This window comes from Sturnira hondurensis, unplaced genomic scaffold (genome assembly GCF_014824575.4).
Source record: "Sturnira hondurensis isolate 20B ecotype Veracruz unplaced genomic scaffold, ASM1482457v3 Scaffold0011568, whole genome shotgun sequence".
NCBI lineage: Eukaryota > Metazoa > Chordata > Mammalia > Chiroptera > Phyllostomidae > Sturnira > Sturnira hondurensis.
In genome coordinates this window covers 319,428-341,439 of record NW_028084199.1, presented here as the reverse complement: position 1 = coordinate 341,439, position 22,012 = coordinate 319,428, and the positions used below count along the sequence as shown (strand labels likewise).

General features: G+C 44.1%; 2 protein-coding genes and 1 long non-coding RNA gene across 9 annotated transcripts in view; 2 read left to right on the top strand and 1 right to left on the bottom strand.

The window, feature by feature from the left end:
• The first annotated feature begins 1,643 nt into the window (after positions 1–1,643).
• On the top strand, positions 1,644–2,921 carry LOC118996718 (uncharacterized). The gene is made up of 3 exons (XR_005068544.1): positions 1,644–1,733; positions 2,192–2,201; positions 2,763–2,921. It is a non-coding gene; the product is annotated as an uncharacterized LOC118996718 (long non-coding RNA).
• Positions 2,922–7,470: 4,549 nt separating this feature from the next.
• PDZD11 (PDZ domain containing 11) lies at positions 7,471–10,316 on the bottom strand. 3 transcript variants are annotated; one of them, XM_037060285.1, is made up of 7 exons: positions 10,217–10,316; positions 9,603–9,702; positions 9,065–9,148; positions 8,741–8,797; positions 8,122–8,220; positions 7,829–7,889; positions 7,471–7,678 (listed from the first exon to the last, which is right to left on the bottom strand). In XM_037060285.1, the coding sequence occupies exons 2-7, from the start codon at positions 9,687–9,689 to the stop codon at positions 7,644–7,646; spliced, it is 423 nt and encodes a 140-aa protein (XP_036916180.1). In that variant the 5' UTR covers positions 9,690–9,702; positions 10,217–10,316; the 3' UTR covers positions 7,471–7,643. The 3 variants fall into 3 exon arrangements, with proteins under 3 accessions (XP_036916180.1, XP_036916181.1, XP_036916182.1); XM_037060286.1 differs by lacking the exon at positions 10,217–10,316 and adding an exon at positions 9,979–10,198; XM_037060287.1 differs by lacking the exon at positions 9,065–9,148.
• Positions 10,317–10,369: 53 nt separating this feature from the next.
• Positions 10,370–22,012, top strand: part of KIF4A (kinesin family member 4A) — a 116,074-nt gene continuing 104,431 nt past the window's right edge. The window contains exons 1-5 of one of the 5 annotated variants that reach the window (XM_037060283.1): positions 10,370–10,483; positions 10,848–10,986; positions 11,105–11,219; positions 16,995–17,185; positions 19,175–19,267. In XM_037060283.1, coding sequence (XP_036916178.1) covers positions 10,864–10,986; positions 11,105–11,219; positions 16,995–17,185; positions 19,175–19,267 — 522 coding nt within the window. In that variant the 5' untranslated portion in view covers positions 10,370–10,483; positions 10,848–10,863. Of the gene's footprint in view, positions 10,484–10,807; positions 10,987–11,104; positions 11,220–16,994; positions 17,186–19,174; positions 19,268–22,012 lie in introns of those variants that run through there. The other 4 variants (XM_037060282.1, XM_037060280.1, XM_037060284.1 and 1 more) reach the window with 4 other exon arrangements.

Below are 22,012 nucleotides of genomic sequence, written 5' to 3'. Positions count from 1 at the left end.
GGAATTTGTGCAAGCTGCTGTAGCTAATAAGTGGCAGAGCCAGAAGGGATTCTAGTACTTGTCGTCTGGCTCTAACACTGTGATCTCTGCAGTACCTACTCTCTGGGGAAGACAGAAATGGATGAAAGACTAGGTGATGAGAAATGGCAGAAAAGGAGGACAAAAAGGAGGATGATATGATAGAAATTGATAGAATTCTATCAAGTCATTCATTTGGCCCTATGACTTCAGAAGTCTTGGTGTTAGATGTATGTCCCACGAAAAACCACCTGCCACATAAGCATTAATTCCCTCTGCCTCTCCTCATGCCTTATCGTTTATATAGCTATAGATGATTATAGCAAGGAAGACCCTTAGAAATCATCCAAACCGCATTATTTTATAGGGGATCAGCATCCCCGAGCAATGAAGAGAACTTCCCAAGAATATACATCTTTCTGTATCTTCTTTTTCAATCAGCAGGTTTTTTATTGAGCACCTATTACATGTAGGAGAATACGAAGAAGTTTAAGACAATCTGCTTTCAGACAATATATGGCCTGGATGGGGAACAAAGAGGAATGCAAATGCAATCGAACAGTTAAATGTTGCTACATGTGGTTCAGATTATAAATCCAACAGAAGCTAAAAGAGGCCAACATAGCTGAAGAAGTTTTCCTAGAGGAGGTAAATGATCTAGATCATAAAGAATGTGTTGAATCTGGAAGAAAAGAGCATTCCAGATTGGGAACATAGCAGGAGGAAAGGCTAGAAGGTGGGAATCCACATGGCCCATTTGGGGCATGGCAAGAAGATGGGTCCACTTAGGTTGTCTCCCAGGTGTTAGGGAGTTAGGGCAGAAAAAGTTCGAGAGGCTGGGTAGGGCAAGATTGTCAACAGTTGTGAAAGCCAAGCAGGGTACTTACAGTCAGAGATGTAGAATCTGGAGCAGGAGGTAACATGGTAAAACTGAATTTTAGGAACAGAAATGTGGTCCCAATGAAGGGGACAGAGTAGAACCTGTGAAACCTGTTGGAAGACAAAAGGGACACGGGAAGGGACTGGGGGACGTGGTGAATTACTGCCCCTCCTCAGCTCCCTCCCACAAATGCACGCTGAATACTGCCACCTCCAGTCTTCAACCTAGAATGAACAAGGAGGTGCTGAGGATCCTCATGTCCTACAAAGTCAAAGTCAGTCTGATGGTGTTCAGTGGAGGGTGAGTGAGGGTTCAGGGTCTGTGTGAGCAGGGGTTGGGGAAGCTGAGGGTTTCTCCCTTCTGCTTTCCTCCCGGTTGGACTGACCCAGTCAAGCTATTCCCCAGCCTTCTCCCAGATCAGGTTCCCTGTGAGCTCAGTGAGCAAACCACCTTTCCTTCCAGAAACCCATTCTGTGGCTAAGTTGACCTCACCGCCCCCCCCCCCAGTAAAATTAGATTGTCATTTTCCATTCCCAGCTGCTACTCTTATTTTTTAAATTTAAAAAAAAACATATTTATTTATTTATTTATTGTTGGAGAGAGGGGAAAGGAGGGAGAAACAGAGGGAGAGAAGTGTCAATGTGTGGTTGCCTCTCGAGCGCCTCCTACTGGGGACCTGACCTGCAACCCAGGTATGTGCCCTGACTGGGAGTTGAACCAATGGCCCTTTGGTTCTCAAGCCAGCACTCAATCCACTGCGCCATACCAGCCAGGGCCAGCTGCTAATTTTATAGTGCCATTCTACTCTCAGCATCCTAGGAGACCTAACAGCCAGGTAAGAGACTGTGTGGAGAGGGGACAGGGGCAAGAGGGGAGGATGAGGAGACTAAAAGAGTGATAGGGAGTCTGAGGCCATCTAGGATGGGGAAACTGAGGGAGAGAGGTTCAGGGAGTGGACTTGGAGGGAAATCTGTAACTGCCTTGGGGTCCTTACGGTGATGTTGGTATGGAGCTGCCCCTGACCCTGATGCATTTAAAGCCATGTCATGGTGACTAACCAAGTGGGACTCACAGGAACAGTGGGCCTTCTGGTTGGGGACCAAGCAGTTGTGATCTCACGGATCAGAGACTATCAGTTTGGGTGGAGATTGAATAGCAATAGGCAGGTTGGGTGTCTAGGGGAGTTGTGTGGGAGGATGGCAGAGGGTAAAAAACGGAGGGGGAACAGGAATAAGACATTTCTTCAGAAAATGAAGAGCTTCATTTTTCCCTCCCTCTCCTTGCTTGCTGCAGAGGCTGCTAGGTAAGGAAATGTCAGGCCCAGGAAGTCCCATCCCCTTCCCCACAGCCATCTTCCATTTTATGATGGTGGAAATGTGAAAAAGCATCCTGGAGTATCGCTTTCAATATGTTTATAGTGAAAACTTATGATTGAGCTTTGGGCCATTGTTCAGTGCTTTGCAGCTGCCCTCCCTCCTGTTTCTGCATCTCCACTCTCCATCCCTGGTCCTCTCGCGAATCGCCCTTGCCCTTCAAGTTGTCCATTCTTGCTGCTCTCTTGCCCTTTCTTCTGTCTTTCATTCTTTCATCCCTTCCCTCCATTCCTCCCTCCGTTTTTATTTCCCCTCCAGTGCTCAAGGCGGGTGTTCGTGTTAGGAGGTTGGGAAGGGACAAGTGAAGAGAAACTATCACATGTGGTCAATGGGTGGGTGAGTGAGTGGAGCAGCTACCCACAGAGGGTTGAGGATCTCAGCCGGGAGGCAGTGAAGGGATTGCTTCTGTGCTATCAGGAAAAGGGGGGGAATGTGGAGGATTCCCAGAAACTGCTTCCTAACCCTGCATGCCCCTCTGCTGCTTCTTCAAGCTCTGAGGACAGACTCATCAAGGAGTTTACCCGGTAGGAGCCCGGCAAGGAAGAGAGCCAGGAGGCTTTGGCGGAGGAGGGAGAAGAGGGGAGCGGAGCACCTGGCTCTGGTGCTTGCGTGGGAGTGCTGCTGTAATGCTCTAATAAATCAGCTGGTCCACACGTGGCTGGCGATCTCTTTGCTATCTTCTCCTCCAGGATTGTAATGGAACAATTGAGAATGAGCACCCCTTCCTCGTCAATAATTAGATCACCCCCGTAGCAGGTGCTTTTCACATAAATGACCCTCGACTTCCTTCTGGCACGCCGCCAGCCCTCTGTGAGTCCTTTAAGCTTCCCTCCGGGTGCCACCCACTGCTTTGGAGGAGGGACCTGCTGCAGCTGCCTGCCAGTGGGCACGGCTATGCTCCCAGGCCGAGGGACGGTGCAAAGGTGGTTTGAATAGTGGTTGGACAGAGAGCACTGTGTGATTTCAGGCAGCTAGCCACAATGTACACCAGCGAGGCCCACTGCGAGGATGAAAGCTGGGGCCTGGAAACCATCCAGGGACCACCCCCTGCCCTCCCCCAACACCCGCAATGGTTTCTGTGTACACCCAAACTCTTGTTCCTGGAGCAGCAGGGCAGTGGGAGGTCTCCGTTGGGCTTGCGGAATAAGGAGATCTGACAGTATGGAATGGTGTAGAGGGTTCTCAGGAGAATTAATTTCCTCCTTGCCCAGTCCAACAAATAGCTTATTTACCTGCCTCACAGTGGGGAAGACATCGACCACCACTGGCTTCATGATCCAGAGTTTCAACTGCACTGGCTAGCTGAGCCCACCACCAAGGCTCATGCAGTAGGTGTTGTCCCCTTCTCAGCCCCACTCTCCCAGGAATTCTCCTCCTCAAAGCTACCTGTTGTAGGTGTTAACAAGTTGAGCAAGATCACCTTCTCAAGGGCTGTTATCCAATTACAGTTCTAAGGCTGCCTGGTATTGGGGGTAGAGGAAGAGGTACAGAGTGAGTCTCTCTCATTTGCAGGCAACCATTGGAATTGACTTCCTGTCTAAGACAAGGTACTTGGGGGACTGAATAGTGTGGGTTCACTCTCCTATCACTAACCTTCTATGTCAACCCTTTAGGCATATGCATTACCACCCTGGACTATTTGTGGATAAAGAAGAGAAGGAAAAGCATGAAGCCTCCCCAAATTACCAACCCTTCCCTGTTTCTCACCCTCTCTGTCCTCATCTGGACTCTGACTATAACACAGACAAAATCCAAGAGGTCTTGAATCCTTAGATCTGCTGCTCTATAGGGTCTTCCTTAATGGAAACAGTACATTGACACTGGACCTGTCCTAGGATGGTAGACCATCTGGTCTGTGGCTATAGTAGCCACTTTTCAGGGACCCAGTTTCCTTGATTCTTTATTTTGCTCTCGTTAACTTCTAGCCTTTCACAGCCTAGTTTCTTATCTACCTCTGTCTGCCTTTGTTTTATGCAGGTTCAACCTCAGCCTAATTCCTAGCTACATTATGCTTTTTAAAAAGATTTTTTATTTATTTAGAGAGAGGGGAAGGGAGGGAGAAAGCCAGGGAAATATCCATGTGTGGTTGCCTCTCATGCACCCCCTACTGGGGACCTGGCCCACAATCCAGGCATGTGCCCTGAGAATGGAATGTGCGACGCTTTGGCTCACAGGCCAGCACTCAATCCACTAAGCCACAGAAGCCAGGGTCCTAGCTACATTATGATTCAATTATTGCAGAGGTTGTCTATGACATCACAAGGGGGTGCTATTTGAAAAACGGATTGAGGTAAGCAATAGGGAGGTTGATAGAAATAGCAGAGAGGAAGAGGAGGTACTTTATTCTCTCCCAAACTGCACTAAATGTTTCAACGCTCTACAACACATTCTCTTGTACATATCAATGCTTTCAAAGAGACAGATAAGTGGGCAGAAGATGTTCAGGCAGAAAGAGGTGATGATGTCCTCATCATGTTGGTGGGTAACAAGACTGATCCAAACAAAAGCTACAGTGTAACTACAACTTTTTCTGCCATACGTAAGAGATCAGTCTCTATGGGGAGGGTCTACTATGCTCTGTTTACTCAGGAGTTACTAGTGTCAGGGATCAGAAAGGTCACGGGTTCAAGGCTTCTAGGGTCCCTGGTACTAGGGAGGCATCATTACACCTCAGAAGCATCTAGTCCTATCCCCTAACTCTGAGTCAGTTGTGGTCTTACCATTGTCTGGCCCCTTATGTAATTTCTCAGTTGTCAAGACATGTCTCTGCAGAGGAGGGGGAAGAAGAACCCAGAGACCTCAATGCGATGTTTGTTGAAACCAGTGCTAAAAACAGGTACATGAAAAATAACCATTCCTTATGGTAATTCCATGGCACTCCTGGCTCTGGCCACCCACTGCCACTTACTCTTGGATAACCTTGGCTCATCCTATTGTGGAGTGGGAGTAAGGTTCATGTCCCTATCATACAGAGAAAAGCCCCAGAATCATGTCTCTGAACCTGACCTCCTTTTTTTCCTTTTGCGCAGCACCATTCTCTCCCTCCACCCCCATTCTCTCTCTGTTTTTCTCTCACAGCTATTCCTGGCCATGGCTTCTGGCCTTTCTTCCAAGAGGGATTCATCTCCCCTGAAGCAAGAAGAGTATCATTTCTTCCAGCTTTGCTGGAGTAGGGAGTGTACAAGCAGAGAATGCAAACTTCCCTCACTGAGTTGATGGCCAGCCAATTTTTCTCCCTCATATTTAAGAGACAAGAAACTAACTTCAGTCCAAAGGAGCTCCCTGGTTCCCCTGTAGGTGAAGGGGATCATAAAGTCAGAATTCCTCTTCTGTGTCTCCTAGAAGCTGTTCTGGGAGTTGAGATGTGGCCCCAGTCCCCTCTCTATTACTTTCCTTAACACACTTCAATGGTTAAAATCCACCTGGAGCCCTACAGTGACTCAGGCATCAAAAGCCACCATCCCTGTCGATAGCTTAATTTTTTAAAAACAAAATTTATTTTTTAGAGAGAGGGGGAGGGAGGGAGAAAGAAGGAGAGTAACATTGATGTGTGAGAGATCCATTGATCAGTTGCCTCTCTCATGTCCCCAGTCAGGGACCTGGCCCACAACACAGGCATGTGCCCTGACCAGGAATTGAACTGGCAATCTTTCAGTTCAAGGGACAATGTCCAACCCACTCAGCCACACCATCCAGGGCTGCCGACCTAATTTGATCCATTTATCGCATTTGGGCTTTCCAGGACCAGTACTTTTCCCTCCATCCTCAGGGTTATGGTTTAAATACTCGGCCAGTTACTAAGCTCTGGTCCACTTCTGGGGCTTAGGAATAAAACAGAAGCCCTTGAAGTGCCATCCTTTCTTCCATGACTGCATCTCATGGCTATGGATGTAAAGTTCTTGCAGGGCTTAGGAATTCCCACCTCACCTTTTCTGACCGCTAAGATACCTATAGGGGATGCAGTTCTACAGCACCTGGGGTCCCTCGAAGGCTGATACAGTTCATTCTCCACTGCTTTCTTATCAACACTCAATAAACTGGTCCTTTTGCCTCAGCCTATTACTCCTTGCGCCTTCTCCACGCCCTATCTATACTTCCACAATGCAATTGCATCATCTGGTGCTCCAAGAACCAGTTTAGGGCAGGAGGGGTTTTTCCCCTTAGGCCTATGGTACCCGGCTGGGTCTTTTTACAGTTTACTGCTTTTAGATGAGTTGTTAATCACAGAGAGAGGCTTGGACCTCAACATTCAGTCGATTCACCCAATATGCCCATGTGCAAGTTTCTTTCTCAGACGACCATTAGGGGGCAGCAGAGCAACAGGAAATTGCCCAGGAAGCGTGACGGCAAAATTTCTAAGTCCAGCTCTGCTCACAAGGATGTTGCTACCCAACAGTGGCACCAAGCCTCTAGGTATCACAGAAGAGCTGGGATGGGATTTCTAGGAAGAGCCAGGACTTCCCCATAGAGATATATTGCTACTATTTAGAACAGTTTCCCATATTTGAAGACCAATTTACCTTATTTCAAATTTCAGATTTCCAGGCTCCACCTTGGACCATCAGAATCACTCTCCAGGGGAAGGGCCTGGAAATATTTAAGCTCCCCAGGATTCTTTCAAGGCAAATTTGGCCACTTCATCCCATATCTCATTAGGAAAACTAACTATTCTGAATGGGCATTTTGAACATGGTATATACACAGTGTGGCCTGGAATCTCTAACAGTGGGTTGTAAGTAAGGAACTCAGAACCTCGCAGGTTATTTGGGGGCTGGTGTAAAGGAAAGAGGGAAGTTAGCTGTCAGTACTACTCAACCTACAACTTAGAAATTGGGAACCAAATTCTTACTGCTGTCCCTGAAAAGAAATACAGCTAAGGCTCTCCCTTAGTTTATGTTCCAGATCATAGAATCAGGGAAAAGAGAAGACAGAACTATATTAACACCATACCCTGAAGAGAAATGTCCCAAGATCATAGGGAAAGGGCACGTTTCTTCTAGTATCCCTCCACTCAATACCAGCCCTCAGTTATACTGCAGCTAAGGTTCCCAAGCCTCCCTGATGTTCTGAGCAGATAGAGATAATTGTGAAGCAGGTATAGCATTGCTCTGTTACTTCCAGCGGCTCCTCTTTGGAAGAGCTTTTATGTTTGCCTCAAAAGCATTTTACACTCAGTATCATCCAAAAGTCACACCAACATTTCTTCGGCATCACATTTTACTTTTTGGAGAACAGGAGGGGCAGGAGGGAAAACAGGGTCCCCTTGGGGTCTTCAAAGTGTATGAGACTCTACAAGAGTGTATGTGGCTTCCCTGAGGCCTGGCCAGCTTGTCCTAGAAGATTCCAAGTGGATGGCTGTGGCTTACAACTCTCTAGTGTACAGTCCTCTCTTTTTGGCGATGATAATCTGGGGAAAAGAATAAAGACAAGGAGGAAAAAGCAGGTGATTTTCAGGCCTGAGCTCCCAATTCCCCACTCCCGCCAACTCATGGGGCCTCCAGTAATCAAGACTTAAAAGAATGCCTACTGCAGGCCCTTCCAGGTAAGGGACACTTACTGTAGGGAAAGAAGCGGACACGCATGCTGATTTCCCGGGCTGTCTTCAGGATCTCAACAGCCTGAAAGGAACACAACAGCTTGTACAAATAAGATATGACTCAGGACAGAATAGCAAGAAGAAAAAAGTCCTTTGCCACTCCAACATTCTGGATCAGATAGCTGCTTCTCTCCAGTACACTTCCTCAGGAAAGATTCTTTCTTATTAAGTTACACACAGATTCGGCAAATCCATCTGATCTGTCCTACTTGGGATTGCTTCCTGCCTCACCACAGCCCAAACACTGTGCTCACCTTACTATGCTCAATATCTTGGAAGTCCACATCATTCACAGCCAGGACTTGGTCCCCTTCCTGAAGTCCTGCTCGATGTGCATCAGAGTCAGGGATCACCTGTTGGGAAGGAGAGAACATGTGATTGAGTTGGGAGAATTTCAGAGACTGTAAGTGAAATTAAGTGCTATTCAAATGGAAGGTGGTACTGTTTGTGTGTGTGAAAATGTAAGCAAATATGCTTGCCAGGTTGGAAGTATTTTTGTTTTTAAGATTTTATTTATTTATTTTTAGAGAGAGGAGAAGGGAGGGAGAGAGGGAGAGAAACATCCACGTGTGAGAGAAACAGTGATTGGTTGTCTCTTTCACGTGCTCAGACCAGGGACTGAACCCGCAACCCAGGCATATGCCCTGACCAAGGAATCGAACCAGTGACCTTTTGCTCTGCGAGGCGATGCCCAAACAACAAAGCCACACCAGCCAGGGTCCAGGTGGGAAGTTTTAAGTGGGAAAGCCTGTTCCCATTATGCCCCTTCTATGAATCTACAAAAATCATCCTTCTCCGAGGCCTTGAAACATCATGGTTCTGCAATACAACAAATGGAAGTAGCTACCCATATTGCCTACCAGGTGCACACACCTTGGAGATGAAGATGCCTAGCTGGGAGGCCTTTCCTCCTCGAATGTTGAATCCCAACTGCAAGACAAGAGCACAGAATGGGGGCTCAGTATAGACTACAAACACAAGAATATCTAGTAGCATCACTATATGATAGCTGGGATATGTGTCCCTCAGAGAGAAGTCAGAAGTTGTATCTCAGCTTTTCTGCTCAATAAAGGTAGTTTCCCCACCTCCTTACCTGCTTCTAAATCTGTCCTCCCAACCACAGATAAGTTCTGGGGGGCATGGTATAGACAAATCTAGCCTGGTATAAGATGAATTGTAATTGTTCCACAAGCTCACCTGAGCTCCAGGGGGCTTCTTCAGTGTGACAGTTCGGGGCAGAAACTGGGTCAACTCATTGTTGTAGTCTGGGTGGTATACCCTCTGCAAGACACAGAAACCCCAGAAATCTTACTAGCAGTTTTAGATTTTATACCCACTTTCATCTGGAACAGAAATGTATCTCCCTAAAGTTAGGAAAAGGTAAAGGCATGGGCTTAGTTTAAACAGACCAGATAACACACTGTCCAAATGGGCAGATGGATAGCTTGGGGACATGCTAGCAGTCCAGTGGCTCCCCACTTCTTTACCTTAAGAGAATGGAAACTGGGGCTCTGAATTTCCAGAATTCTATGATGTGAATGGACTGGCAGAAGGATTCCATAAGAAGCTTCCAGTGGACCCAGTTGCTCAGAATCCAACTTCGGGGTCCCTTGGCTACAGCAAAGGCTAAGATTCATTATCCTTTGAGCTATCTAACTGTGCTGTCCTATGTTTAATATATCATCTTATGCCCATGGGGGAAAATCTGCTATTCAAGAGTACAGATGGTTCCCACCTCATGAGGAGGAATCCATGCTGGCGGATTCTCATAGGCTGGTAGAAAAACCACGGGGTAGTCATCATAAGGAATCCGGCTGTCCATCTTTGGCAAGGCTCTGGAATGAAAAGGTGAAGCAAAGCTGATAAAAATGGTTCAAAGGGGACACCAGCTAGCAACTTTCAAAAAGCAAATCCAACCTATCCCAGGCCGGCATCCTATGGTCCCAGTCCACTTCTAGGGGACTGACTGGTGGAAAGAGGAAAGAAAAATGATGGAAGAAAACAATGAACTTTACTGGATATCTGGATGTCGAACAACCTGCTAGGTCCTTTATAGAGATGATCTTTCTTATAACACTCCTGCAAAACAGATGTTACTGTCTTCAACTTACAGAACAAGCAAGCAAGATCGCGTCTAAAAAGATCTATTTTCGAAATCCAAGGGAGTGCTGACTCCAACTATCCACAGGGAGTCGAGGCAAGGCACCGCCCCACATTCTGTAGATGTGATCGGTAATGGTGGAGATCCTCAGACCGACTGTTCCTTCACCACTAGCCACCTTCGAATACGCTCCTAACATGCTGCCTGAGCCCCGCGTATTCAAAGTGCTAACTGCACTACTATCTCACCCGCCAACAAGACTCAGCCAGCTCAGGTTCCACTCGCTGCCAATTCAGCCCGAGAACCGGAAGCAGATACTGTGAATGGCAAGTCGGAGCGGGATCTGGGAGCGACGCGCATGCCCACAACTTCCCAAAAGCGTCCTTCACCCTACGCTGACGTGCGTGCTCCTCCCGCCGGTTGTCTGCGCTCCGATTGGCTGGCGCCTCCACGACCAATTTGAAACTTGGCGGTTAAATCTCCGGTTGGAACAGGGCAGCAGGAGACCCGGGAAGGTACGTTTAGTTTGGCGAGTTAGGGGGACACAACTTAGCCCAGGATTTGCCTTTCCCGGTACCCCGGGGCTGTGGGTCCTTGTCATCGTCTCCGCTGGGGGTTTTCCTTTCCATTTCAGAGGCCACTTCGCTGTCTTCAGAGTGTCGGACTGTGGGATAGTCCTGTGGTGGCCAAATCGGAGGGAAAGTGACTCTCCAGTGGCAGCGATCCGTGGCAAGGAGGAGGCTCCGTCATCTACTCGGAGTCCCGCAAACCATCTCCCACCCCCAGTGGAGGGCCGGAACTAAGGGAGGACGCCCTCCCCGCCCCCGCCAACCCGCCAAGATTCATCAGCAAGCCTATTTTCTTTTTCCCCCCTTACAGACGGTGCTGAGGTAGGATGATGAAGGAAGAAGTGAAGGGAATTCCTGTAAAAGTGGCACTACGATGTCGCCCTCTGGTCCCCAAAGAGATTAGTGAGGGCTGCCAGATGTGCCTTTCCTTCGTACCGGGGGAACCGCAGGTGCGTAGCAGAGTCCGGGGCCTGCGTCCGAAAACCTGAGGCCAAGTGACAGTGAGGGGCGTGGTCTGGCCTTTCGTTTATTTCTTACTCCTTGTCCCTGCCCCTTTGCCTTCTCTAGGTGGTGGTTGGTAATGACAAATCCTTCACCTACGATTTTGTGTTTGACCCCTCTACTGAACAGGAAGAAGTCTTCAATACAGCGGTAGCACCACTCATAAAAGGCATATTTAAAGGTGAGGCTACTTCATTCTCCAAACGGTTCTTGAGCATATACTATGTGTCAGGCATTGTGTTTGGATGTTACAAATACAGGAATGGATGAAACATGAGTCTTGCCTTCAAAACAGCCATAGTCTAGGAACTAGTGCAATATAACTTGGGAAAGTATCTTGTACCCTTGAAGCTAGTTTTGTGCTCTATTTGCTTTCTGTGGTTCTGCTGCACTTTTATATATTCTGGGTTTCTTTTTGTCTTGAGACTTCATTAGATTCAAAGCTCTTTGATGGGTGCTGATGAGGCCCATGCATTTGCAAGACCTGTGGAAGTATCTAGAGATAAATAATAGAGCTTCGAGGCGCTGGAGGAATGCAAAGCTCAGGGGTAGGAATAGAAGTAGATGACTACATACATAATTTTTGGTGCATAAACAATTTTAAGCTTTTTGCACCCATTTTTTTAAAAAGATTTTTTATTTTAATTTCTTTAAAGATTTTATTTATTTTTAGAGAAAGGGGAAGGGAGGAAGAAAAAGAAGGAGGAAAACATCCATGTATGGTTGCTCCCATGCATCCCCTACTGGGCACCTGGCCCACAACCCAGGCATGTGCCCTGACTGGGAATCAAACCAGTGACCCTTTGGTTTGCAGGCTGGTGCTCAAACCACTGAGCCACACCAGCCAGGGCTATTTTTATTTTTTATGGTTATTCTATTACAGTTATCCTAATTTCCCCCCGTTTGCTATCTTCTGCCCATCCCACCTCCCTTCCCACAGTCAATTTGCACACTGTTGTCTATGTTCATGGGTTATTCATACATGCCCTTTAACTAGTCCCTTCCCCTTCTTTCCACTATTATCCCTCTCCTCTTCCCCGCCCTCTGGTTGTTTTAAGTCTGTTCCTTGTTTCCTGTGGTCCTATTTTGTTTGTTAGTTTATTTTGTTCATTAGATTCCTGTTACAGGTGAGATCATATGGTTTTTGTCTTTCACCACCTAGCTTATTTCATTTAGCATAATGCTTTCCATACCCCTCCATGCTGTTGCAAAAGAAAGGAGCTCCTTATTTCTTTCTGCTGCGTAGTATTCCATTGTGTTAATGTACCCCAGTTTTTTGATCCACTCATTTGCTGATGGCCACTTAGGCTGCTTCCAGCATTTGGCTATTGTAAATTGTGCTGCCGTGAACAATGGGGCGCATAAGTTCTTTTGGATTGGTGTTTCAGGGTTCTTAGGACATAATCCTAGCAGTGGTATTACTGGGACAAAAGGCAGTTCCATTTTTAGTTTTCTCAGTGAATTCCATACTGTTTTCCACAGTGGCTGCACCAATCTGCATTTCCACCAACAGTGCACTAGGATTCCCTTTTCTCCACAGCCTGGCCAGCACTTGCTGTTTGTTGATTCATTTATGATGTCCATTCTGATAGGTATGAGGTCATATGTCATTGTGGTTTTAATTTACATCTCTCTGATGGCTAGTGATGCTGAGCATGTTTTCCTATGTCTCTGGGCCCTCTGTGTGTCCTCCTTGGAGAAGTGTCTGTTCGGGTCCTTAGCCTATTTTTCTAATTGGAGTGTTTGTCTTCCTGGCATTGAATCCTATGAATTCTTTATATATTTTGGAGATTAAATTCTTGTCCAATGTATCACTGGCAAATATGTTCTCCCATATAGTGGGCTCCCTTTTCATTTTGGTGATGGTTTCTTTAGTCTTACAGAAACATTTTGGTTTGATGTAGTCCCATCTGTTTATTTTTCCTTTATTTCCCTTGCCCTAGGAGATATATCAGCAAAAATATTGCTACATGGCATATCTGAGATTTTCCTGCCTATGTTTTGCTCTAGGACTTTTATCGTGTCATGACTTTATATTTAAGTCTTTTATCCATTTTGAGTTTTTTCTGGTGTATGGTGTAAGTTGGTGATCCAGTTTCTATCTTTTTTTTTTTTTGCACGTACCAGTCCAGTTTTCCCAACACCCATTTATTGAACAGGCTATTTTTACTCCATTGTATGCTTGTGCTTCCTTTGTCAAACATTAATTAACCATAGCGACCTGGGTTTGTTTCTGGATTCTCTATTCTGTTCCATTGATCTATGTGTCTATTCTTATGCCAATACCAGACTGTTTTCATTTTATTTATTTACTTTTAGAGAGAAGAGAAAGGAGGGAGAAAGAGAGGGATAGATACTTTGATATGAGAGAGAAACATCGATCAGTTGCCTCTTTTGCACCCTAACTGGAGTCCTGGCCTGCAATCCAGGCATGTGCCCTAACTGGGAATTGAACCTGTGACCTTTTGGTTCACAGTACAATACCCAACCCACTGAGCCACACCAGTCATGGCTGCACCCATCTTTAAGGAAAAATATTTTAGAAGTTAAAAAATATATAATAGAATCAATCAGTCCTGCTTTAAAAGAAGCAATGCTTTCATGCAAAGTGGTATGAAAACCAGAAGGATGATACTAATTCTACTTCAGGAACCTGGGATGAATTCCACAGCATAGGGAGCCTTTGAAGTAGGTATTGATTGATAAGTAGGAGTCTTTTAGGTAAAGAGTGAGATTTCCTAAAGTGCCTGGATACTTTGGCTGGTTAACAATCCTTATTGTAGCCTTGGCTGGTGTGGCTCCATGGGCTTGGCATAGTACTGCAAAGCGAAGGGTCGGGGGTTCAATTCCCAGTCAGGGGGCGTGCCTGGGTTGTGAGCCAGGTCCCTGTCAGGATGTGTATGAGAGGCAGGCAATGTTTCTCTCTCACGTTGATGTTTCTATCTCTTTCTCCCTCCCTTCCCTTCTCTCTAAAAATAAATAAGTTTAAAAAAGCTTTTAAAAATCTTTATTGCAGAAGCGACGGCTTTAGTATTATTCAAGACAATAGCAGGGTTCTGAAGAAGGGAGCGGTGCCTGAGAGGTCTTTAATATTATTCTAGGACAGTGGTTATTCAGGATTCAAAGCAGAGCTTTATTTAAAAGAAGTAGAACCGTGACATACTAGTCCCTTAATGTTGAACAGGACATTTATGGCACCTAGTCTAGCTTCTCTTCCAAAGAAAAGTGCCTTGTAGCAATATCTTTGTGAAGTGAACTTCCGATGTCTATTTGAGTATTTTTGGACAGGGAATTCACCGACTCACAGGGTAGTCTTGTTGATGGTTTTTGGACAACTCTAATTGCATTAGGTTATATTGAGGTGAAATTTGCCTCCTAGTAATAATTTGTACCCAGTGATGTTAGTTCATCTCTCTAGACAAAGAGTAGCCTTCTTGCAGGTAATAGCTATCCACATTTTTTTCACTTTTTTATGATGTCATGACTAGGCACATTGAATACTTTGTTTCAAATTTTTTAAATATTAAAGCAATAAACTCAAACTTATAGAAGTGTTGTAAGAACAGCATAAAAAATTTTTTTCCTGAACAATTTGAGATAAGCTATTGACCTGATGCCCCTGAATACTTTATTGTATATTTGCTACTAACAAGGACTTTCTCCTACGTATCTATAATACAACCATCAAAATCATGAAATTAGCTCTGGCTGGTGTAACTCAGTGGATTGAGCATGGGCCTGTGAACCAAAGGGTTGCCAGTTCGATTCCCAGTCAGGGTACATGCCTGGGGTGTGCAAGTGGCAACCACACACTGGTGTTTCTCTCCCTCTCTTTCTCCCTTACCCTCTAAAAATAAATGAGTAAAATCTTTTTAAAAAATTATGAAATTAACATTGCTACATTTCTACCATCCCATCCTCAGACCTCATTCAAGGTTCACCAATTGTGTGAATTTTGTCTTTTATAGCAGAGGGTCTAGGTCAAAATCAGTTGTATGTAGTTGTACTGTCTCTGTAGTTTCCTTTGTTCTAAAATTTTTCATTCTTTTTTGACTTTCATATCATGACACTTTTGAAGATCACAGGCCAGTTCTTTGGTAAACCATTTTTTTTTCAATTTTGGCTTGTCTGATGTTTATTTATGATTAGATTTGCATTCTTTGTCTTCAGCAGAAATATCACAGAAGTAGTGATGTATTCTTTTTGAACCCCCGTCAGTCAATACATGATTTTGGTTTGTACCATTTCTGCTAATGTTCACTTTGAGAGCTTGTTTGCAGGTTCTAGCAGGGGACAATAACTACTCATATATCCTTGACTGAAGAATGGTCCTCTCCTCTATCAGGGAAGGTCAACCTTTTCGATGGAGTGTGCAGCTTCAGGAGGGATGCACAAGGAGCAGTGAGGGAGGAAGGGAACACCCACCTTGCCAGGTGGATCAGCCGAATCAACCCTGATGATCAATGGGGTGACAGATGTCACAGCCGGATCACCCTCACATCCTGATGTTCATTTTGATCATTTGATTGACGTGTTATCTGCCAAGCTTCTCCACTATAAAGTTAACCTTTTTCCTATTTACATATTTGCAAGACCATTACATAATTCCACATCTCTTCTAATTAACCATGCCTTCTTTCCTTTAGCCATTCCTGAAATAAGATGGTTTCCAGAGCCTTCACTCTCTGTTCATCTTTCTCAGAATGGATCATCATAGCTTAGTAAGAGTGCTGTAGTTCTACTTTCCTATCTTTAACTTGGGAAACTATGAGAATTAAAGTATAGTCTTTAGAAGCAATAAAATATAGAAAGGGATTCCAGTGTATATGCATTTGGTTAACATTGCTCTGCCAAGACAAACTAGTATTTTTCAGTTAGCTCCATAGCAGCCCCCTCATACTCTGAACTCCCAGTACCGCAGAGCCCTGAATATTTTGTAGAAAGTACTAGAACTTGGTTTCCCCAGTTATTACTCTATACACCCATCTGTAGTGTTGCAGAAGATTATGGAATGTTATTCTCTTGACCCATAGGCTTGCCATAGTATACCACACCAGGCAATCCTAGCAATCTGTTACTGCAAATCTCAATTTAACATCTTAACAATTTTTCAGAACATCTAGGTCTTCATTTATATGATCAAGTTCTTTCAAAAAGAAAAAAAGTAAAGGGAAGCCCTGGCTGGTGTAGCTCAGTGGATTGAGCACGGGCCTGTGAACCAGAGGATTATGGTTCAATTCCCAGTCAGGGCACATGCCTGGGTTGCAGGCCAGGTCCCAGTGGGGGACTCACGAGAGGCAACCATACATTGATATTTTCTCCCTCTCTCCTTCCCTTCCCCTCTAAAGATAAATAAATAAAATCTTTTTTTTAAAGCAAAGGTCATATATCCCATTGAATCACACTTAAATGATGACATTCCTATGAGGAGCCCAATACTGTGGTCCAGATGCAGTCTGCAAGTTCAGATAAGGGATAGATGCTTTCATTGTCTGTAAGAAGCAACTTTGTTCCCTTTTCAAATGAAGACTGTTAATCAAAACTACACATGTTTGAATCCCTTCTATTTATGTAGCTTCTGGGACTTTCATTTATGTCTCAAAATTTAGAATTGCTCGAAGTAGACAGAAAGTAGAATTACAAAGCTCTGAACGGCTTTTTGGCAGGGACTTGGCCATCCTCACAATGGCTGTCAGATCCTCAAGTGTTTTATTTCCTATCTTTTGAGAGCTATCAGGAGGGGCACACGTTCTGGGTTTGTTTTTTTTTTTTTCTTTGCTTATTTGGAGCAGTACAAAGTCATGATGCCCAGATGACTTTTCTCTGTAGCTGTTGTTCATGAGAGACCCTTATCTTAAGAGAGCAGTCTCAGTTTGTAATTGCCGAAGGAAACAGAGTGTATTGATTGGATAAGAACATTTGAACACCACTATGTGTGTGACTTCTGTTTTGCCAGGATACAATGCAACCGTCCTGGCCTATGGACAGACTGGCTCTGGAAAGACCTACTCCATGGGAGGTGCATACACTGCAGAGCAAGAGAATGAACCAACAGTTGGGGTCATTCCTCGGGTGATACAAATGCTCTTCAAAGAAATTGACAAGAAGAGTGACTTTGAATTTACGCTGAAGGTGTCATACTTGGAGGTAAGTGATTTCTCTTTAATTATTCTGAGTTTAAATTTATCTTGGGGTAGAAAAAGAAATCCAAATCAGGTTTTTTCTGGCATTGCTCAAACTAATAAATTGCATTTTTAGTAAATTACATTTTTATAAACTGATAGAGAAAACTTACTGGCTCGGTTGGATCTGGCTTGCACCCAGTTCTTCCCGTGTTGTCAAAATAGTCTGTTTAATCTGATTGTTAGAGGAGTTGGCATTGACATATAAAAAGATGACAGAAGTTCTATTAATTCCAATTTGTCCTCTTATTGATTCTCTGTAGAGTCTGCAAAAAAAATTTTGATTTGCCTTTACTGTTTTGAGGCTTAAGCGATAATGCTGCTATTTTATGAAGATTGTTCAAAAAATTGGGGGATATATTGAGTTGTATAGGTGATGATAGAGTGTGTTTATTCAACAGATATTTATTGAGTACCTACTATGTTATAGACCCTGTTCTAGGTACTTGGGCTATATCGGTCAACAAAACATAAAAGTCCCTGCCCTTGTGGGTGTCTTCATTCTAGTGTATATCAGTGTAGAAGTAGATTGACTAGTTACAGCTAACCTCGTGACACTAAAAACACTTGTCTAGGGAACTTCCAGCTTCTGGGAAACCAGCTGGTTAGTTCCATAGCAGGGATAAGATGCCTCATCTTTACGGAGCAATAATTAAAGTGCAGTGATGTAAGGATGCAATTATAAATTGTACATAAATACTTCATCTGAAGTTGACTCTTAATGGGTATAGGAGGTAGAGAGTTTGAAGATGGACGTGCCTTTTGACCCAGCAATTCCACTGTTAGGAGTATATCCTAAGAACCCTGAAACACCAATCCAAAAGAACCTATGCACCCCAATGTTCATAGAAGCACAATTTGCGATAGCCAAGAGTTGGAAGCAACCTAGATGCCCATCGGTCAATGATTGCATCAAAAAGCTATGGTACATTTACACAATGGAATTCTATGCTGCAGAAAGGAAGAAGGAGCTCCTACCCTTTGCAACATCATGGATGGAACTGGAGAGCATTATGTTGAGTGAAATAAGCCAGGCGGTGAAAGACAAATACCATGTGATCTCACCTTTAACAGGAATCTAAACAACAAAACAAACAAGCAAGCAAAATATGACCAATGACACTCAAATATGGAACAGGCTGACAGGGTCCAGAGAGGAGAGGGGAGAGAATCATAGGGGAAAAGGGGAGGGACTCACATGAATAAGTATAAAGGACACATGGACAATAATTAAGATGGGGGGCGGAAATGGAAGGGAGGTGGGGAGCACTAGAGGGGGCAGGGCAGGGAATATAAAACAGAAAACTGTACTTGAATAAGAATTAAATTAAAAAAAAGATGGGGAAGCACACATCATTAAGATTAGCCTTCTTGAATCTTCATGAACCCAGTTGTGGTCAAGGTAATCAAATGAAAAAACATCTTGGGAGCCTGGTATGTCAGATAGTAGCCACAGCAATAATAGCAAACAAGTACAGTGCTGACACTGTGCTAAACACTGTTCTAAATACTTAAAGTCCTGCTATCGTTGAAATATTGGTCGCTACTTCTTCCTTTTGCTTCCCGCTTCCACCCTCTATTGAGAATTTGTTACTTACAGCTTAACAGAATCAATGAAGGTGACACTGTTAAGACACCATGAAAGAACTGAATTTGGGCACCCATGTTACTTTCATTGTCTGCCATTCCTAAGAGACTCTGTCTTGAGAAAGCAGTCTTGATTTTGTTACAGCAACGTGCGAATTCATTCTTGCAAGTATCAAATGTTCGCCATCAAATGTTCGCCTATAGGGTTAAAGCCCTTTTCTTAATTAAAAATATGATATGTGTGTTGTAAGAATAAGAATGTTTTAAAACAAAGTCACAAAGAACTTAAAAATCATCTCCAATCCCACCACCCTAAGATTACCCTGTTAACTTCTTGTTTTTGCTACTTTATTTTCAATGATACCAGATTTACAATGAAGAAATCTTGGATCTTCTATGCCCACCTCGAGAGAAAGCCTCTCAGATAAATATACGAGAAGATCCTAAGGAAGGCATAAAGGTGTGTTTGTTGTTGTTATTTATTATTACTTTAAAATGTTGGTCACTGCTAAAGGTCATATCTCTTTTACTTGCCACTGTGGTTTTAAATGAATACTAACATCTTTCAGATTTTTGTGTGGTCCTGATTGCCTTTGTTAATGTTGAATTCCTACATGGGATCTCTTGGAGGGCAGGATGTTTGACCACCTTCCTGTTACCTCTTGAAGGAATGCTAAAATCAATTAAATATTTACAGGATTAGCTATGTACAGAGTTCTAAGACTTTGATGTCCAGTATGGTAGTCATTAGCCACAAATGGCTATTTAAATCTGAATGAACTAAAATTGAATAAAATTTGTAATTCAGTCCCTCAGCTCTGGCCAGCATGGCTCAGTTGGTCCGACATTGTGTTGCAAACTGAAGGGTCACTAGTTCAGTTCCCAGCTGGGGGGTGTGCCTGGCTTGTGGGCCTTGTCCCCAGCTATGGGCATGAGGCAATCAATCGATGTTTCTCTCCCTCTCATTCTACTTACTTTCCCCTATAAATGAATGAATGAAGGAAATATTTTTTAAAAAACTCAGTCCCGCCCTGGTTGGTGTGGCTCAGTGGTGAGCACTGGCCTCTGACTCTAGGGGTTGCCTATTCGATTCCCAGCCAGGGCACATGCCTGGGTTGTGGGCCGGGTCCCCGGTATGGGGTACACAGGAGGCAGCCATACATTGATGTTTCTGTCCCTCTCCTTCTCCATCCCTTCCCCTCTCTTAAGATAAATAAATACAATCTTTTTTTTTAAGATTTTATTTATTTATTTATCTTTAGAGGGGAAGGAGAGAGGGAGAGAAACATCAATGTATGGTTGCCTTTTGTGCATCCCCTGCTGGGAGTTGGCCTGCAGGGAACTGGACTACAACCCAGGCATGTGCCCTGACTGGGAATCGAACCGCGATCCTCTGGTTCGCAGGCCCGCGCTCAATCCACTGAGCTACACCAGCCAGGGCCTAAATACAATCTTTAATAAAAAAATTCAGTCCCTCAGTTACACCAGACACACATGAAGTACTCAATAGCTCCCTGTGGCTGGTGGCTACTATATTGGACAACACAGATATAGAACTTACCCATGGTCGAAAAATTCTGTTGGACAACCCTGGAATAGACATTGTACTAGGCTCTGGAGTGATATTTAAAAAATTGAAAAGTTAACTAACATAACCTTTTCAAAATTCATACGTACAATAGGACAAAGATCACTTATTGGAGAGACTTCTGTCACATGGTAGTCGCAGGGTACAGAACTATAACTGAACAGAATTAGGAACAGAAAATTATAGCTGAACTGAAAATTTTAAAAAAATCTTAATGTTCTTTTTTCAAAAAGGACTTTATTTATTTATTTTTAGAGATGAAAAGGGAGGGAGGAAGAGGGAGAGAAACATCAATGTGTGGTTGCCTCTTGCTCGCCCCTACTGGGGACCCGGCCCACAACCCAGGCATGTGCCCTGACTGGGAATCAAAGCAGCAACTCTCTGGTTCACAGACTGGCACTAAATCTACTGAGCCACACCAGCCAGGGCTGAACAGAAAATTTGAGGCAACATAGGAAGTTTTGTGTATGGGAGTGGTCCAAATCCAGAAGCCAGTGTTGAAAACAGGCAGAGCTTGGGTCTAGCACCAGTTTGAATGTTCAGGACTGGGAGAATCTGATGCTGGAAGTGGATGAAAATAGGTAGTACAGTCTTGGGAAAACTTGCTAAAATAATATCTTACCCATCTTTCTCTCCTTTCTCTCTTCCCTGCATGGGAAGATGAAGCTTTAGGGGACAGGTGCCTGAGAGGCAGGTGCTTTTTTTTTCCCCTTCTGGGTTGTTAAGCCATTAACCAAGTGCAAAAGCAGGGCTTGAAGGATCAGACTCATTTTGAAAGCCTGATGAGCTTGGAATAGAGGAAGACAGTTTGGATAGTGGGAATAAGAAACCTGGGCCAAACACATGCTGTCTGTCACCAGAAAGAATGTTGGTAGTAAGCCAGCTCTTGACCAGATTCCAAGATATTTTATATGCCCCATGCTGCAGCAGGAATTAAATCTGAAGCATTATTTGAGATGAAGTTTGCAATACAAAGAAGTGTAGGTTTCTGACTTAAATTGGGGTGGGTAAGGACAACTTTGTTAATGCTTTTCAGATGGGATGAATGGAATGTGAGTAAGTATAGCAAAGAATATGGGTATTCTTGTAGTAAGGAATAGTTTGAACAGGAAAGCAGAAAATATACTCCTAGGGGTAATAAGACAAGACCAGTCAGTCTGGATTCAGAGATATGGGTTGGGAAGTAATAGGAGATATGTTAGGACCAGATTATTACTCCGGATTAAAGAATTTCCTTGCTATCCCTGTGGACAGGGTATAAGCTATTTAATCCTTCCAAATGAAGGTCTGCTGTGGCTACTTTTACCAAGGCTTTAGATTCCATGTTTATGTCCTGAATGTAAGAAGAGTATCTTCAAATCTCTTTGTGTCCTCACTATCTAGCACAGGGCTTTGTAGTTTGGTGACATTTTAGGAAGCAGGATTTTTAGGGAGACTAAACAGAAATGGATTGAAAAGGAGAAAGATGAGGCCGAGGAAGGCCAACTGGGGAAAGTGCCTTATTTCTCAGGCATGAAGTAATATGGGCCTGGAGTAGGCAAGTAGAAAGGAAAAGGAAGCAGTGGATTCAAAAGAAGAATGACTAGGAGTTGGTGATAGCTGAGATATGGAGGAATG